Source organism: Abramis brama, assembly GCF_963993115.1.
Source record: "Abramis brama genome assembly, chromosome: 1".
NCBI lineage: Eukaryota > Metazoa > Chordata > Actinopteri > Cypriniformes > Leuciscidae > Abramis > Abramis brama.
Genome location: NC_139963.1, coordinates 34,747,548 through 34,767,318, shown reverse-complemented (window position 1 = coordinate 34,767,318; position 19,771 = coordinate 34,747,548). Strand labels below are relative to the sequence as shown.

At 37.3% G+C, this 19,771-nt stretch overlaps 1 protein-coding gene across 3 annotated transcripts in view; it reads right to left on the bottom strand.

Moving 5' to 3' along the window:
- asic2 (acid-sensing (proton-gated) ion channel 2) overlaps positions 1-19,771 on the bottom strand; it is a 405,004-nt gene that overhangs the window by 32,844 nt on the left and 352,389 nt on the right. For all 3 annotated transcript variants that reach the window (XM_084138762.1, XM_084138761.1, XM_084138760.1), the window contains 2 exons: positions 18,791-18,941; positions 5,336-5,463 (listed from right to left, as the gene is read on the bottom strand). In XM_084138762.1, coding sequence (XP_083994888.1) covers positions 5,336-5,463; positions 18,791-18,941 — 279 coding nt within the window. The remainder of the gene's footprint in view (positions 1-5,335; positions 5,464-18,790; positions 18,942-19,771) is intronic.

Sequence of the window (19,771 nt, the reverse complement as noted above, 5' to 3'; positions counted from 1 at the left end):
GACCATATCTTAGGCTTATCTTAGTTAATTTATCTCTTTTTTCATGCTTGAAGAAAAAAATTGTTTCTGTTTGAACTTGTAGTTTTGAGAGAGCAGTACTTTGATTATGGATACACACTTACTGTTTGCATTTAAAGTGTTATTTCAGTTATTTATATTTATTTTATTTATACTGTTTTATTTTTTTATGTTCGATTTGTGGAAAGGAGTTAGATTTCTCATGTGAAATCGTACAGGGAAAAGTAGAGTTTAGCAAAACATTTTGCAGTGTTTGCATGTCCTTTACTGCATAGAATTTATTAAAATAGAAGTAAAATAACATTCATTACAAGTTGATTTCAAAATGCACATAAATTGTTTTGCATTTTGTGATTTTCAGTTGAATAAAATACTATTTTCCATTCATATATTTCATTATTGAGGATTTCTTAAAAATTGTGTAAAAATCTCGTCTTGTCTCGTTCTCGTGAACCCAATCTCGTGTCTCGTCTCGTCTCGTGGAGTAAGCGTCTCGTCACACCCCTATTCAGCACTACATGTCTTGCTTTTGTAATGGCACCCGGCACCCAATTTGTGTGTCTTAAATTAGTTGCTTACATTTACAAAATGAGCCTATGGCAGACATAAGCCATTTTAATCAAAATAAAGGTCCATGTATTATAAAATGTCCACGAAACTTAATGAAATGTTTAGTGAAATTAGAAAATATTTAAGAGATTGTTAATTTAGTTGTATAGCCTACATACATATTTTTATATCCAAAATATATTTCTATATATTTTGTTCTAATGTCACAAGTATTAATCTCAGGGTTTACTGGATTTTACACGATTCTTTTTGTAGTGTGGTATTGGTGGTGATGTACTAAAATAAACACGGTGTGGACCTTTCTTCTTCTCACCGTTGATTCCTGATGGCTAAAAGGACAATTACTTGAGTCGCCCCCTGACGTTTCACAGAATAGTACAATGGCGAGCGCGTCGAATATAAACGCCTCGTCCGTTTGAGGAGGTGCGCGCGCAGGCAGCGGAGCCAGTTGAAAGTATAAACAAGGCTTTACACTCTCAGATAACAGCAGGGAGGGTGAAGACTGTAAAATCTCTGACAGAAACACCAGCTGCATACTGTATGTATCATCCAAATCAGCTTTAAACACTAATGGGGTTGCCATGACCAGACAAATGCAATTAACTAGAGGACTGAGATTACTAGCACACTGTCATTAGCCTGTATTTCAGTTTAACAGCCACCTAAACATAACAATTAGCACAATTAAACAAAACCAGTAATTATCCATAAGCACAATCAGCAACAAGGAAGCACCAAATAAACTTGTAGTAACCTGAAATGTGATGTGGCATCTTGTTCTGTGACTTTCATTGTTTAAAAAGAATCATCTTTACTCAACCAGTTGGGTCATTCACACTATCCAGTACATTTTCATGTGCTTACGGTGTATATCTTTATATACTGCAGGGTCTTAAAGCGTTCCGTGAATGGCTATGTTCGCAAATCAAACAATTATTTGTCCCAAAGGAATGATTAATTCTCAGTTTAGAGTTTGTTATTCGTATGGTCTAGACTTTTGCGTATATGGAAGTAAAATAATGGCAAATGTTTTTGAAACAAAAAAGCCTGTTGAATTGCACTACCTGAAAAAATATGCATTGCATTAACCATGCTTGCATTTTAATGCATTGTATTTTTAGGACTTGCTTTGCAAATTCGATTCCACAAATTCAGTGGTTCAAATTCGACAGAAAATTCTACGTTGACATCCAGGAACTGCAGGAAAAGCAGTAGATTACCGAGCATATTCTCCATCTGCTGTTAGTCGACCTCACCAGCAGGAGGTGCAAAAGCACGGTTTGTTGACGAAGACCAGCAACAGTTAGAGCAAGCCATTCATTCATATAACTCATTTACAGCAATGTAAGTGTATTTGTGATTATTATGACGGCGTTTTTATGTTAAATTCAGTGTCTTCACGGTTACTTTTCCTGTGTAGCCTACATGCATATTTCTCTACCGTGCACGAGATTATAATGTTATTCCCCCGATGCGGGTACAGATCCAATGTTACATTTGAGGTTGACATATATTTCTTTTGGTCGTTTAGTTGCCTTAACTTTATATTGCGGCATGTGCTGCATGCAGGCTATTAGGGTTTCCCTCAATACTTCAGGATTCCCCTACTGGACATATAAAACGTTTAACTAATTGACTAATACAGTTATATAAAAGACCAAACTCGCAGACAAGCAGATGGACTCAGAATATGAATTTTGCCCACCCAAGCGCTCTTATGTGTGTTCGTACCATTTTATGGACGGGAAGCCGACTGACGAACACCCTTACCCTGAGAAATGGTTCGGCTACGATGTTCCAGTAAAGAAGTCCCGCCGGGTGCTGAACAGGTTGTCAGATTCAGATTACAGTTAAACTAACAATAGGAGGACAACAATATGCAAGTGCTATGACTTGAGAGAGAGAGAGAGAGAGAGAGAGAGAGAGAGTAGAATAGAAGAGATCAGCTCTAACTGTTGCTGGTCTTCGTCAACAACACACACTTTTGCACCTCCTGCTGGTAAGGTCGACTAACAGCAGATGGAGAATATGCTCGGTAATCTACTGCTTTTCCTGCAGTTCCTGGATGTCAATGTTGAATTTACTGTCGAATTTGAACCACTGAATTTGTGGAAGCGAATTTGCAAAGCGAAATAAAATGGACCGAAAATTGCCTGTTGAATATTATAGGTTGTATTTTTCAACAGTTTGAACATTTTGGAAGTGAAATATGAAAGGTGAATATGGATTATTGAATTTTTAATAATGAAAATGTGTTTGAAATGTTTTGAATTGAAATATTCACAGCTTAAATATTCAACCATGTTGAATTTCAGCCCATAAAAATGCAAGCCCTAAAAATACAATGCATTAAAATGCAAGCATGGTTAATGCAATGCCTTTTTTTTTTCAAGTAGTGCAATTCAACAGGTTTTTTTGTTTCAAAAACATTTGGCATTATTTTACTTCCATATGCATACGCCTTCATGAATGGGACAAAGCTGTTTTAGCTGTTAGCATCACTTCTTTGTGTACTTTAAGTACCGATACCACAATGACATTAGATGCAGCACTGCCATCTATTGATGCGGATCAGCATGATTGTCTCTGAGTTTTATGTAAATGTTACAATTTCCTTAACTTTTTTTCCTCAATCTTTCTGTTTTCTGGCTTTAGAGCTTTTCTGCTTGTACAGTTATACATTCACCCATTGTCTCTGCTGGTAAAGCACAATAATAAGTGTATGTATTGGTGTACGATTTAAATCTTTAGAAATTTAGCAACAAGAAATTGCTAGTAAATTTCACAATTAATTACAAAGAAATGGCAAGTAACACATTGAATTAAACATGACATTTTGAAATAGGAAGATGTTTTGTAAAATGTACTCCAATCAAGTTTTATTTACAACTTTGAAAAATATTTGTTTTACACTGTAGTCCATTGGTCAGCAAACTACACTACGCTAGAGTATCTACAGTGGCGGCAGCCATTGAGCAGGAGGAATTTTCTCTGACGTTTATATTAAGGGGGATGACCTGCGTCATACATAATTAAAACAGTTTTTATAGAAAAGTATTATAAGTACAGTCTTCATCGCAAGTGAATGTACACCATTCAGATGACTCTTCACAAAACAACAGAATATTTCTTAATGTGTAAAACATTTTAAATTAGCACTAAAATACTAAGTGCATCTTTAAACCAACCATTATTAAAGATGCAAATCATATAAATATGGCTTGCTTTCCGCTCACTGTGGTGAAACTCTGACTCAGTGAAAATGATTGCAAACAAACGGTCGTCAAACTGCCCAGCAAGGTCACAGAGATATCACAGCATCAGCACAACAAAGACAAATTAAAACAAAGTGGAGAGCACAAAACTCAATAGAATAACTAAAAATAAGTGGAGTAGATGTCATAGTGAGTAGTCAATTTCTAAGTAAAAGGGCTTCAAAAAATTCAATGGTATCTCACCTCACCTCACACACGCACACACACGCACACACGCACACACACACACCATTTAATGGTCTCTTAAAATCCCAGTGTAATCAATAATTTTATCCTTTAAAACTCATCTTTGATCACCAAAATGACATATTTAAACGTGGACCCATAAATATGCAAATCGGTCTCCGCCTCCACTCAATCACACCAGCTCAGAATACCTGATACACTCAGCCATATTTGTTTGAACCAGAAAGTGATTCAGAAGAAGAAGTGAATTATACAGGGTCGTCTACAAGTCGATGTATCAGAATCGCAATGCGTTTTATGTATCACTCTCTACAACGTCGGACACACAACGGTAATTGATATGATTAGCATTTTGCTTGTCTATGTTATCAAACAGCTAATAATCTGTTGCTAATGTTACACAAACCATGTTACCGTTCACCATCTCAGAGTCAGACAGCTGCCTTCTAAAAATCAGTATCAGAAACGCTTTGAACAACTTAGATCGTCAGTGGAGAAAGGCATATAGTTAATCATAACATCATAATATACAACATATTCATAATATATTGCTAAATGTACCCGATTTTTCATATCAACAGAAAAATATACCTGGATAACCTTCTCTCGATACTCCCCTGCTTCACAGCACATTAATGATATGCTAAAGTCCGCCCGCACGTTGACAGTATTGGTTACAACATATTTGTGACATCAGAAACACCAGCGATTTCAAACCGTGTTTTTGAGACTGTCTTTTTTCACTGCAGTTTTAAGGAGAAAATACTCAGCAATGGTGTTGACTGATGAATTTGCACATGGTTTGTCTTAAAGCATATTAAAAACACCACAAAGACATATAAACAACATTAAAAGTTTGATTTTCACCACTGGATTTTTTTAAGATTGAGCACTCTGAGGAGGCTGATGAAATACAAACATTGCACGTGAAACAGAATACAAATGTGGAGCAATAAGGAGCCTGAACACATTGATATGGATAAAACGGTCACGTTCATTAACCTGGGTGATCTTGTTTTGGTTTGGTGACTCAGTGGTCCTTTGCTGTTGTGTGTGATGCATCAGGATGCATTAGCATTTACACTACCAATAAGATGGGGTGGCATCTGTTTCTGACTACTTTCGAATGTGGTCTGAATACTGCTACTAGCACCGATCTCTTGTGAAAGTATAACCCTATGGATGTTAATACCAGGTATAAATGAGATAAATATGATGAGGACAAATACATAGTGGTGGCAATGAGAGATGAAGGCAGGTCTGAGGTAAGGTCAAAGCTCACTTACTCTCTGCTCCTGGGTAGCCACGAAGGTCTGAAAGCCTGGAGCGACTCCAAAGCCCAGTTCATGTACAAAGGGCGGCTCCGCCTGACTGTGGATCTGCACCCTCACTCCTGCCTCAAAGGCTGTCTCTTCTAACATAGAGAAGGAGTGAGAAATTAAAAGATTAGTAGTGCTTCAACAGAGTATAATGAAGTTAAGCAAAAGTAGTGTTGAATGAACACATTTGCATCTTTAATGCTTTGAAAAGTTGCCTAGACCACCTAAGCTGATTCAGCTGGTGACCAGCTTTATTTTTTTTTACAAAAAATGTCATATTAACAACAAGTTTGGCGCATACATATTTGTTTGTACCCTTGTTGTAATACAGATTATTCTAAAATGAACTATTGCATGCTCACTGTTAGTAATTTGCATAACACACACACACAAACATCTCCATATCAGGGTTTTACACACAATGTCACTTCTACAGGCATTAATTACTCTGTCTAAAGATGGGCCTCATCTGAGAACATGCAGCAAGAACTTTGAGTAATAACAAGTGGGTCATTCTCAAAATTATTTGAAACAAAATACACCATTTATTTAGGCCAAGACTATGCATGATAAGTGTTTATTTTATTTTATTTTTATTTTATGCAGAACCTGATGACACAATGTGAAGACTTAATGTGGTTTTCTATTTTAATCCATTTTAAAATGTAATTTATTCCTGTGATGGCAAACCTGAATTTTGAGCATCATTATGCCAGTCTTCAGTGTCACATGATCCTTCAGAAATCATAATAATATGCTGATTTGCTGCCCAAGAAACATTTCTTATTATTATCAATGTTGAAAACAGTTGTGCTGCTTAATGTTTTTTTAGACACCATGATACATTGTTTTCATTATTGTTTGATTAATAGAAAGTTCAAAAGAACAGCATTTATTTGAAATAGAAATCTTTTGTAACATTGTTAATGTTTTTACTGACACTAGTCTATTATTTTTGTGTACTGAATTGTGTGGTTAGAGTTGGTTCAAAATTTTATACTTAGACAAACTTATTGATGAATCATAGTAATAGCCTTGCGGGCAGTGCTTCAACATTAACTGCAGTAGTACTCTGGGTGACCTGGCAGGAAAAACAAAATGGTTATAAAATAACTAAAATGGTAAAACTAATGGTTTTAAAATAATTAAAAATAAATTTTCACTGAAAGCTTCTTTGTATCGCTGCAAAACCCCCCTTTTGGAACCTTTATTTTTCAGAGTGTAAATGTGAAAAAGGACCGGCTTTAGAACCATTAACCTCAATTCAACACTACAACACCATCAAAAGGAAAAAGTGTCAGGAAATCAGACCTATTCCATAGCTTCTTCTGTTTTTCTTTCTTTCAAATGCATTGCCACGACTCACAGGACACTCACACATTTAATATCTGTCATTTTGTTTGATTAGCCGTGCCCCGCTAGCCTGTAATATTGGTTGCGAGAGATGTGTTCATTTCCCCCCCCGCCTGCCTCATCCGTTCTCAAAGGCCTGGTGAGGAGAGAGGCCTCATTCAGTCATCAGGACCCCCACAGGCTTGCAGGATCTTAACAGCCATCTATAACAGGAGAGCACAGCCACAAATACCCCCCCCACTCATAATCCAAAGGCCAAAACACTGATGGAAACACACCATGACAGCAGCTGCAAACAGCCTCACACACACTGGGACCAGTCAATGTGTGTGTGTGTGTGTGTGTGTGAGAAAGAAAGAAAGAAAGAAAGAAAGAAAGAAAGAAAGAAAGAAAGAAAGAAAGAAAGAAAGAAAGAAAGAAAGAAAGAACCGTGACTTAGATGCTCACACATTGAGCTGTAGTGCTTATGCGGGTGATGCGTTTTGAATCCTGATTTTCTTCCCGTCTGTCTTTTAATCATTTTCTGTCCTCTACCAAAAACTGTATTTATTAAAATGGCAAAAACAACAAACAATAAAAAAAAAATGCAAAATAAAACTAGTCAAGAATCAATAGCATTGGGAATCAAGAACTGGTTCATTTTAAATAATAATAATAATACAAATAATTTCATGATGTTCCATTTGTAGAAGGACAGCTTGGCTATATGCTAAAATACTCAGACAGTGTTTGCACTGCTTCAGTGGCGGTGCTGCTACTGCATCTACTGTGCCACGACATTATTATTTTTTAGCTCAGTTGTGTTCTTGTGTCCTTAATGCGATGAAAGAACGACCCTTCCAGCACATTAAGAAGAGTGCTATGAAATATACAAAACCAATAAACTGACAACACTATTGTGTTGTCCTCACTGGTTGAATGGCACTGCACTGCAAGACAAATACAGTGTCATCTAGACAGCTTGTAAGTAATTTCTTTAGCATTTATGGCTTTGGAATAATAGAATAAATATTAATATTAAATATTCACGCAGCTTTGAAACAACATGAGGGTAAGTAATGACAATTTTTATATACAGTATCATTTAACTATCCAATTAAATCATTTAGAATCAAAGCTGTGTTTTAAATAGCAAAAGTATAAATAAATTTGAATGCAGGAAAAAAATCTCAACAACATCAAATGTGTCACAATAAATATAACTTGAACCTACAATATGTAGGCAAGGCAAGGCAAGTTTATTTATATAGCACATTTCAATGGCAATTCAAAGTGCTTTACATAGAAGAAATTAAAATAATAAAAAGAGATAAGAATAATTAAAACAGTTTAGAAAAATAAAATAAAATACAGTACATTACAAACAGTCGGGCGAACAGTGGCACAATGCTCATTTAGTAAATGCACAGCTAAACAGATGTGTTTTGAGTCTGGATTTGAAAGTGACTACAGTAGGAGCACATCTGATCTCCTCTGGAAGCTGGTTCAGCTGCGACTGGCATAATAGTTAAAAGCAGATTTGCCATGCTTAGAGTGAACGCTGATATGATCCTAATGATGTGAGTGATCTGTTGGGTTTATATTCAGTGAGCATATCTGCAATATATTGAGGTCCTAGGCCATTGAATGATTTATATAACAGTAATAATACTTTACAATCAATCCTAAATTTAACTGGGAGCCAGTGTAAAGACCTGAGGACTGGTGTGATATGTTCATATTTTCTGGCGGCAGCGTTCTGTATGAGCTGCAACTGTCTTATGGTCTTTTTGGGAAGGCCAGTGAGGAGTCCATTACAATAATCCACCCTGCTGGTGATGAAAGCATGCACAAGTTTCTCTGAGTCTTGTCTGGAAACAAATCATCTAATTCTTGCAATATTTTTCAGATGATAGTATGCTGATTTAGTTATTGCTTTGACATGACTACTGAAACTAAGGTCTGACTCTAGTGTCACACCAAGATTCCTGACTTGATTTTTAGTTGTTTGACCCCTAGAGTGAAGGTATGCGTTCACCTTGAGAACTTCATCTTTGTTTCCAAACGCAATGACTTCAGTTTTGTCTTTGTTTAACTGAAGAAAGTTTTGACACATCCAACTGTTGACTTCATCAATGCATTGGCACAGTCAATGGGGCTGTAATCGTTAGGCGATAGGGCTAAGTAAATCTGTGTGTCATCTGCATAGCTGTGGTAAGCAATTTGGTTCTTTCTCATTATTTGGCTCAGTGGGAGCATATACAGGTTGAACAGGAGTGGCGCAAGAATTGAGCCTTGAGGGACTCCGCATGTCATGGATGTCCACTCAGACTTATGGTCTCCTATACTCACATAATAACTTCTCCCTCCTAAGTATGACCTGAACCATTTTAGGACTATCCCAGAAAGCCCCACCCAGTTTTCCAGCCTGTCAAGAAGTATGTTATGATCGACAGTGTCAAATGCAGCACTGAGGTCGAGTGGTACCAACACTGATAATTTGCCTGAATCAGTATTTAAGCGAATATCGTTTATTATCTTTATGAGCGCTGTCTCTGTGCTGTGGTGCGGTCGGAAACCAGATTGAAAATTGTCAAAGTATCCAATTGAGCTTAAGAATTTGTTCAGCTGATTGAAGACAACTTTTTCAGTGATCTTGCCTATGAAAGGAAGAATTGAAATCGGCCTATAGTTGCTTTATATGGTCTTATCCAGATTGTTCTTTTTCAAGAAGGGCTTGACAACTGCAATTTTCAGGGAGTTTGGAAAACTCCCAGAGAGAAGTGAGGCATTTACCACTTCTAGAAGATCTGCTTCTAAACTGTTTAACACACTTTTGAAAAAAGATGTGGGAAGTGTGTCAAGAGCGCAGGTTGATGTTTTAAGGTGCTTAAGGTACCATAATTTATATAATTATACACTATAGGATAAAACTATAGGATTTTTTTTTTTTTTTTTTGGTAGCCGTGATTTATCATATAATGAATTGTCATTGTAATGAAAAGAGCTGAATTAATTCTTCAAAATGCCTCATTTTTTGTGGCAAAAAAAGAAAGAAAGAAAGGTTTGGTCATGTTACTGAAATTTCACAGACAAAAAAAGATCCACAGTCTATTGTGTAGCGATGCATAAGGCACAGCTCAAAAAGAAGTCACTTACAAATCATGCAGCTTTCTGTTGGTCAGCATGGCGAATACAAGTGACTAACTTGCATCCATTGCCCTCACACAAAATTCCTGTTTGTGTGGATTTCTTTTGAATTGACTGGATTTCGCTTGCTAAACAAGTTCAAGAGTGAATGATCACACCTTAAGGGTCAGGATCAACATGTACAAAAATGAACACTGAAATCCTTTGATTTTGTTTAAAAGGGTGGTATAATGCCATTTTCAAAAGATGTAAAAAAAGTCTCTGATGTCCCCATAGTGTGTATGTGAAGTTTGAGCTCAAAATACCCCACAGATATTTTTATATAGCATGTTAAAGTTGTCACTTTTTGAGGGCGAGCAAAAACGCACCGTTTTGTGTCTGTTTCTTTAAATGCAAATGAGCTGCTTCTCCCGGTACAGGGGGCGGAGCTTCAACAGCTCCTGTCCTTTTACCTCACACAGACATGCACTGAAAATTTCAAAAACTTTTAGCCTTTTATGTTCAAACCGGATTCAGACGATGATGGAGAGACTCAAGAAGAGATGACAACATGTAGAATGCAACAGGACATTTCTGAATGGTTAGTTGATGAATTTATGTAGCTTATGTGTAGTTATCTTCTAGTCCTTGATTAGCATAGACTGACGGCAGAAGGTCTGGACTCTATCGCAGCTTTATTTGGCCAAGGACTGCCCAAGAGGATGTTTGACTGACATGTAACGCAACCAATCACAGTTTTGGCGTCACAGCATTTGTTTCTAGGCGGACCGATAAAGAACGCGACACACGTCTCCCGGACATCCTGTAGAACTCAACCAATAATTTTTGCGACTTCAAAACCCCTTAAGTGTTTCCAGAAAAGTGTGCCGTATGCATCAGACATTCAGCCAATGGTCTGTGGGCATGACGTCTGAGGCTGAGACTAGACTCCACATGCACAAACAACAGGTTCTTCTTTGCTGCTTTTTAAGCTAGGTTGAACTGCATTAGACTGCCCCCTACAGGTCATAAATATTCATTTTCAGCAGTTCACTTTTAAATCCCACATAGTTATTTTTTCTGGTCCACATAACACCCCATTTCCCTTGGCCCACATACCACAAAGAATGACGGCCCTGTAGTGGCCCAGATCTGGATTAAAGACTAGGACCACAAATGGGCTATAACTGGCTTGAGTCCCAGTCATTTAATCACCTGTAAATGGCCCTGCACTGGGCCTGAAAAGGTTTTAGTATTGGTACATATAATAAAATGATGTACTTCATGGTGAACAAAATAAATAAAATACCTCACGATAATGGTGAAATGATCACAGAGATTATAATCAGTTAAAAAATTTAAAGTGTAGTATTTTTAAAAAAAAAATTTGAATTGACAAGTTACAACAGAATGAAAAGAACTGTCATTTCTGTGATCATTTCATTATCGTGTGGTGTAAAATACACCGCAAACATCATAAAAGTATTTAATTACTGTGCTGTAATCCAAATCTTCAGGAGAATCTGTACCAATACAAAGACCTATTCAGGCCCAGTGCTGAGAATCGAGCCAGTATAGCCCATTTGTGGTCCTAGACTTAAATCCAGATCTGGGCCACTACAGGGCAGTCATTCTTTATGGTATGTGGGCCGAGGGAAAAGGGGTTTTGAGGAACAGAGCTGGGTAAAATAAAATGTGGGAAAATGCATTTATATGGCCTGGTCACAATCCTGATTTGGGCCAGATAATCAATGGACTGATCTGGGCCACACTCCTTCCACCAAACATTCGGTCCTCATGTGTTTTGCCCTGCACAATGCTGTGCCATCATTGCCACATATGGCCCAGCTCTGGCTGACAGGATACATGCTATTGCAGAAAGGAGGCCAGCAGTGCCAGACTGAGGCCACATTCGGGCCAAGACTGCTTGCTATGTGGGCTGCTGCTATTGCAGTAATCAATATATTTGCACATGACCAAACAATTGTTGGTTAAAAATGACTATTGACTCCCGGTTGGCCTTCTCAGTTCAATTATTAAGCAAGCTTGTTTAATTAAAGTTTAGAAACGGAAAGAAATCAATCAAATATTTGCCATGTGAAATGTAATATCTTTACAGATTGAGGCTGTTGATTCCAAACTTAGTGATCACCCACCAATACCTGCTGGCGTTTCCATAGCTACAAAGTGGAAAAACAACACATGCTGAGCAGAATGCATAAATATCCGGCTTTGATCAGGAACTGAGATGAAAGTGCAGGCATGAAGGACAGAAAGAGAGTATGAAGAGAGATTTAGGGGTCTCCCCCTAAACTCTGTTCTCAGACTAACTAGCCTATATATTACATACTGTAGAACAAAGACATTTGCCTTTAAACACACACACACACACACAAAACACACATGCACGCACACAGGGTTGAGCAAAGTTCAGAATTTTAAATGGGTTCCTTTTCAGTTCGTGAGTTTGAATTGAATTGAGTCACACAGGATGTTAAATTTGGAATTTGAAGAGGAATGTACTGAATTTAAATTCAAAGAAATTTAGCACAGTTATAAAGACAGGTAACACTTTACTTAAAGGGATAGTTCATTAAAAAAAAAAACAGTTTGCTTACTGACTTTCTTCAAAATATCTTATTTTGTCTTCAGCAGAAGAAAGAAACTCATACAGGTTTGGAACAACTTGGGTGAGTAGACGATGACAGAATTTTCATTTTTGAACGAACATTAATTACTAATACCCTGCTGAAAAATCCAGCATTAACCAGCATGGATTTTATGCTGGTCCAGGCTGGTTTATGCCAGTAAGTGCTGGACTGGTATAGTGCTGGTCCAGGCTGGTTTATGCTGGTATAGTTCTGGTTTTATGCTGTGCTTGTCTAGCTGGTGGTCCAGCATATTTATGCTGTTCTCAAGCAAAACTGAGCTGGTGAAGCTGGTCTTGCAGGGTTGAGTGTGAGCAGGCCAGCTGTCTATATACAAGCAGTGTTTTGGGAACAGGCATGGTTTTTGCTTGCATACTTCTCTATTTAACATGCAAATGATGTAAAGGAAAAACAATATACAGTGGGTATAGAAAAGAATCACCCCCCTTTAAAATAATTACATTTTGTTGCTTTGCAGCCTGAAATGAAGGCAGACAGTTTGTGTTTCATTCAGCTGTATTTACTCAGTGCAAATTATAACATCCAAGTGAAAGATATAACACCAACATGTCAGAAAAAAAAAAAAAAAAAAAAAAAAAAAAACAATCACTGAGTTGGAAAAAGGATCACCCCCTTGTTTCAGTATTTTGTTGAACCACCTTTCGCTTTAATTACATCCTTTAGACTGTTGGGATATGTCTCTACTAACTTTGTTCATCTAGACATTGCAATATTTGACCACTCTTCTTTGCAGAACTGCTCAAGTTCAGTTCAATTTGATGGTGACCGTTTGTGGACTGCTGTCTTCAAGTCATTCCACAGATTTTCAATGGGGTTTAAGTCTGGGCTCTGACTAGGCCACTGTGTGGTCAGTTTCGCTGTGTGCTTTGGGTCATTGTCATGTTGGAAGGTAAATCTTCTTCCCATTGACAACTTTCTGGCAGAGAGCAGCAGATTTTCCTCAAGAATTTGACAGTATTTTGCCCCATCCATTTTTCCTTCTATCCTGACAAGTGCTCCAGTGTCTGCTGCAGAGAAACAACCCCATAACATGATATTACCACCTCCATGCTTTACTGTAGGAATGGTGTTATTTGGATGGTGAGCTGTATTGGATTTTCGCCAGACATATCATTTGGGGTTGAGGCCAAATAATTCAATTTTAGTCTCATCTGACCATAACACCTTTTTCCACATGGCCTTAGATTCTTCCAGGTGCGTTTTGGCAAAGCTCAGTCGTGACTGCATGTGGCCTTTCTTGAGGAGTGGCTTTTTTCTTGCAACCCTCCCATACAAGCCAAATTTGTGGAGAATTTGTGATATTGTTGTCACATGCACACAATGACCACTCTTTGTCATGAATTCCTGCAACTGCTTCAGAGTTGCTGTAGGCCTCTTGGTAGCCTCTCTGACCAGTTTCCTCCTGGCTCTTTCATCCAGTTTGGAGCGACGTCCTGACCCAGGGTAATAGACTTCACTGTGCTTCTAGGCACTGATAAAGCCTTTGACATTTTTTTGTATCCATCTCCTGACTTGTGCCTGTCCACAACTTTATCCCAGAGATCTTTTGACAGTGCCTTGCCACCCATAGTTGATTGTTTTCTTCAGTTGCACTACCAAGGACTGAAATGCTTCAGGAAAAGCTTGTTTGATGCTGAGCTAATCAAAATGACCACAGCTGATCACAGTTGAAAGTCAATTGGCTTTGTGTGCTATTGAGAAGGTGATTAACTACACCTGGCTGGGTTTACAAGTCATTTTTAGGAGGGGGTGATTATTTTTCCAACTCAGTGATTCTGTTTTTTAATTTGTAATTTTTTTTTTCTGACAAGTTGGTATTATATCTTTCACTTGGATTTTATAAGTTGTAAATACAGCTGAATAAAACAAAAATTGTTTTTGTCCGTTTTCATTTCAGGCTGCAAAGCAACAAAATGTGATTATTTTAAAGGGGGGTGATTCTTTTCTATACCCACTGTAAGGTTAAAACCTATGATTTATTGAATTATATGATTATAACTTTGTATTTTCTTTTGGTCCCTCTGCTGAAAGTAAAACAAATTTTTTTAATTGTTTTAGGATTACGTTTTTAATCAATGTCACCCGTAAAACGTTTCAAGGCATCAACAGAATTGTCTTCTGTTTCAAAAGTTCTGTGCACAAATCCGTTAAAATCAAGTAAAAAGAGCTTGTGCACATTGCGAAACAAAAACATTTAGATATATGAAAACCAATAAAAATGCTTTATATAAAAGCATAATCATAAGCAGTTTGTTCAATAACAGGGATTATGAGAAGAGCTCTTTCAATGGGACAGTTAAATGGCTTCAGTGTATATGTATATGTACCATATTAAATAAATAAAGGCAAACTGGTTTGTAATAAGTGAATGGTGATACTGTTTTTGGAGTTATATAATCATCCTCTGGTGAGATATTTACTGTAGTTTTTTATATTTATATGAAATATATAAATGTCATACCAAATTTCTACAGGTGACATTTTAAGCATTGACTATTATTATTATTATTATTATTATTATTAAAACCTACAATTACAGCAGATATAGGAATTTCTTCGAATTTCATTTTAACTTCATTAATTAAACTCACATTGAATTATAATGACACATCCTGTGCACTACAGATTGAATTTGCATTTACAAATCACTTCTTAATGGTGCACAAACCTGACACACACACACACAAACAAAGCCAAACCCTGGCTAAAAAAGAAAAAGAAAAGAGAAAGCATTCACATAAAAGAAAGAAACTGCATGGAGACAAACATGAAAAGGTCTTTTGATAAAGCTGGAACATGTCAAGGCACTGTGCTTTCCGAATCAAAAGCATCATCTCAGAAAAACAGAGCATCCAAAGATGTGCAGTAATTAAACATAAAATACACATGCAAGGTCTCTCTCTTTCTCCCAATTCATTGAAAATGTAATCTTACAGCGTTTCTTTTTTACTTCAGAATTCTAGATCTAACAACCAATAGATAAAATAACTAACACAAGTTCAGTCATAACAATGTGATACGCTGCTGCTGATGCTGAACAAATGCAATCATTTGTTCAGCTTAGTCAAAAATAACAAACAGAGATAACAGAGAAAGGCTGCTGCAAGAAATAACCCCTGTTGCAGATCTCTACATGTGGTGCTGGGGAGGAGGAGGGATGACAGAAGCTTTCACATCACGCCACGTGCCGATCGCAGGCAAGGGTATAATATATAATATATATTTGGAAGTACTTCGTCAGTGTCGGTTAGAGTATGTATTTAACCAAATTACAGTTACTGTAATTTTTATCCATTCAGTCAAAGTTTATGCTGGAAACATCAATGACAGATTTAACTTGTCCAAGTTGGCACCATGCTCTATTAGCGAGATAATCTACGGCTATGCATTAAATGCTTTACATCAGGTAGTTCTTTGCCTCCACATCGTGCATTGAAATCTTTTAATTAAAACCTAGTCGTGGACTATCCTTTACATATAGTAAGAAAGATGATGTCAACATGTTCATCTTCCAGGATTGACGAAGTAATTCAGAAATCAAGATTCTTATAGGAAATGTTATTCAATATGAAGGCACTGATTAAGAAAAAAGACACAAACATGAGGAGGGAGGAGAAGTGAAATGAGTGAAGGGAATGCAAAATGTACTGAAACAAAAAAGCAAAGTAGCAATCTTTTGACTGGATTTATGGTACTGCTGAGCTTCACCACTGCATCCAGAAAACAAAAAACTAGTGGTGGGCATAGATTCATTTTTTAAATCTAGATTAATCTCACTGTAATCTTGGAATTAATCTAGATTAATCTAGATTAAAATGGCTCATTTGAATTCTGCTGAAGGCATTCAGAATATGTCTGCTGTGTGATAGTTTGCCTCGCAGGTAGTTTGTAAGATGGGTCACCTGTGGCCGCCTGGAGAACAAGCTCGAGCCCATCATCTTCAACCGCGCTGATGGGCCGGTAGCTGGTGGCAATCTACTGAGCGAGGAGATTAGTTAGCTTGGCTGATAGAGCTGTGCTGACGGGCTTGCCTCAGTTGCACTCAAACATAGTAGTTTGACGACGACGACTCTTCCCCTGCGCTACATCAGTGCTTGGCCCGGCATCTTCCGCATTAGCTAAGGGATGCTTTGCGTTTAGGTGGTACTTGAGACTGGAAGAACTCCTACAGTAAACTACAGTAATTCCGCATTGCACAAGGTGCAAGCAACCTTAGTCTTGTCGAGGTTTCCATTGGGAAGCTTCTTAAAAATAAATTTTCCCTGAAGCAAACCCGGCGGCTTCATAGCTGCATCCATGTTAGCACGTCATGTTTGATGTGGTAATTTCACAGTAGGCATACACATAGGTTCGAAGACTCGTTCTCGCCCCCTACAGTGCAATTCGGCTAGGTATACATCCGCGCTAAAATATCAAGGTGAAAGTCATCATAGCTTGCGTAGTATAGACCCAGCTCCCAACCCAACTTTGAGAATAGATTACCTGCGATATTTTTTTTATCGCCCGATAAGAGTCTCACGTTAATGCAGCACGTTAACGCCGATAACAGCCCACCACTACAAAAAACACATAAATATTCCAGTTCAAGCACACCGAATCTTGCTCTAAATAATATACTGTTTATCTCCCCATTTCTTCTTTCAAAGTGAATAAGTTCTTCATCACTCTGCATTCATCAGAGTTCTAAAACCAGCAGACAGAATGACGGATTGGCTGCACATTTATTCAGTGAGGTTCAGGGATCTCTCTCCATGTCTTAAATTTGAAAAAGATGATAGCAAGTTTATCACTGGCTCTTTCTCTACTCCAGACGTGTCATCTTTCTTGTGCATAATGCCGACATTTTTCAGTGCAACGTAGCACATTTATAATATTACATATGCAAGCGCACACTTCCTCTTCACCATTTCCAATTTCTCCATCTCTTTCCCCATGGCCCTCCAAAATCTTTGGAGTGTTAGAGGTGGAATGAATGTAGACAGACAGATGACTTTCTGATCATGAAAATGCAGAAAGTAAACAATACAGCAGGTGATCTTCTGCCTTTCCTTCCATCCCTCCCTTCCAACGGGAACAGGAGGAATCCCAGCTACTGTACAGAATTCCTTAAATAAATAATGTCTCTCCTTTGAAACTAGAATTTTTTTTTTTTTTACATTTTATTAAATAAAGAAAGCCTAAGCCAGTAAGCCTACTGTTGTTATTTTCTGTACAAAGAACATTTTGATGATAGACAATGACTTTTATTCAAATGTTCTAAAGTAAATAAATAAATAAATAAATAACAAATGAAAACTGCTTTGCCGGAACAATATCAAATGATAAGTTAATCCAAAAATTAAAATGCATTTACTCAATATGGAACACAACAGGAGATGGATGTGGGATGAGAGGATAGTAGCTCTATTATAAAGAATTATAAAAGTGGTCCAAATGAGTCTTCTGAAACCATATGATAGCTTTGTGCGAGGAACTGACTAAATCATTATTCGGTGACCATCTTCATACAATTCATATTCGGTGCTTTAATAGCTATGTTTCCATCCACCTATTTTTATGCGCTTTTTGAGATTTCGCAAAATAATATTGCGATAAACGCTGGATGGAAATGCCAATTTATAGATTGATATATCTGGTTATTGTCCATATCCTTCACAGGATAAAGCTGTGGTACAATTCGTGCAATTACTTTAAAGGGCACTCTTCCAAAACAGCTGATGAAATGTATATTATTCCTTTTGTTCATTGTTGGAAAAAGTATGTTGATATTTCTCGGAACAAATTTGAATTCAGCCTCAGCTAAACTTGTAACCTTTCAAATGCTAATTAATCTTTTGCTGGGAATTCTCAATGCTGCTCTCTAAATCCTGAATGCTTTCATCTTCTTTGAAATATTGTACACACTACAAGGCTGTGCTTTCCTTGGGTGTCACAATGCTAATCAAAAAAGTTTTTGTGTACTACTGTTCAGAGAAGTGTAGCCACATCAGATCAGTTCAACAGGTTGCAAGAACATCTATTTGATAATGAATCCCACTGGATTTGTCTGCACCATTACAGCATCACAGCTGTTCTTCAAGGTGTGTGTCTCTTGCAAATATTCACCGTATCCCTGGGGATGGAATCACACTGAAAGCGCTGACAAAACCTTGCCCTAATCAGACACCTGTAATATAATCAGAGTTTCTCCTGCAAATAAAGAGAGATGTTTAACAAGGGAGAGCTCTGGGAAAGCTCAAGTGTACATGGTGTGTTCAGGGCTGACTGTGTTTGTGTGTGTATGTGTGTGTACCTGTTTCTCCCCACACAGGCAGGTATTCATCTTGCTGGATGTCCAACATGATTTCCAGGCCGTTGCCTGTGCCACCTTTCATTGTAGTCCTTAAAGTCTTCCCCTCTTCGGCAGCGTTAAACATGTAACATTTCCCATAACGTGTAAACACCTAGAAAGAGGGAGAGTGAGAAAGAAAGTTGACTTCATTGATGTGTTTTTTTTTTTCATTCATTCATGTTGATTGTCATAGACAATAACTGATATAGACAATAATAAGTAATTTTGCATGTGTATAAATACTATGAAATGCATTAACGATAGGCAAATTGGCTGGAGAGTTTAAGCATTAATGTGTTTTTTAAACCTACATGAATAATTTAGTATAAAAAATATGCATTTATTGAGCTGTAAAGTTGTCTGAATCATCCTCCCGAGATGGGAATACTCTCTAGGTGGATGGCTATTCGATATTGATGTTATTCCTGTGGGTGGTGTTTGTAGAAAGCATGCAGCTCCATATAAACAGTGGTTTACATTTCACATACAATATTTACATCATGTCCCTCATGTGCCCTCCTGGTATTCCTCATGCAGATACCAAACAAAACTAAGTGGATATACTTTTTTAACTGGTCATGACAAGAGTTGTCAAGCCCAGTTAAAAATATATAACCTGTAACTATAAATAATATATTAGGCTAGTTGTCACAAGGGTCAGTAATTATCAAGTTTTGATTTTTTTTTAAGCGCTTTGTTTACTTTTGAAAAGGTTTGACGTTTGCATTTTGAAACATGTATTTTCAGTGCTGCAAATTATAGGCTTCAATATTCATAGGCCGTATAGGCTGCCATTAGTATTGTATGTAGCATAATGTGTTTCCCTGTGGCAATTGGCAGTCAGTATCCCACAGATGCAGTACAAAGAAATTAGTTTGAAATAACCCAAAATATTCCTTTAGAATTCTACCAACATTTTTTAATTATGTCATACTGTATGTC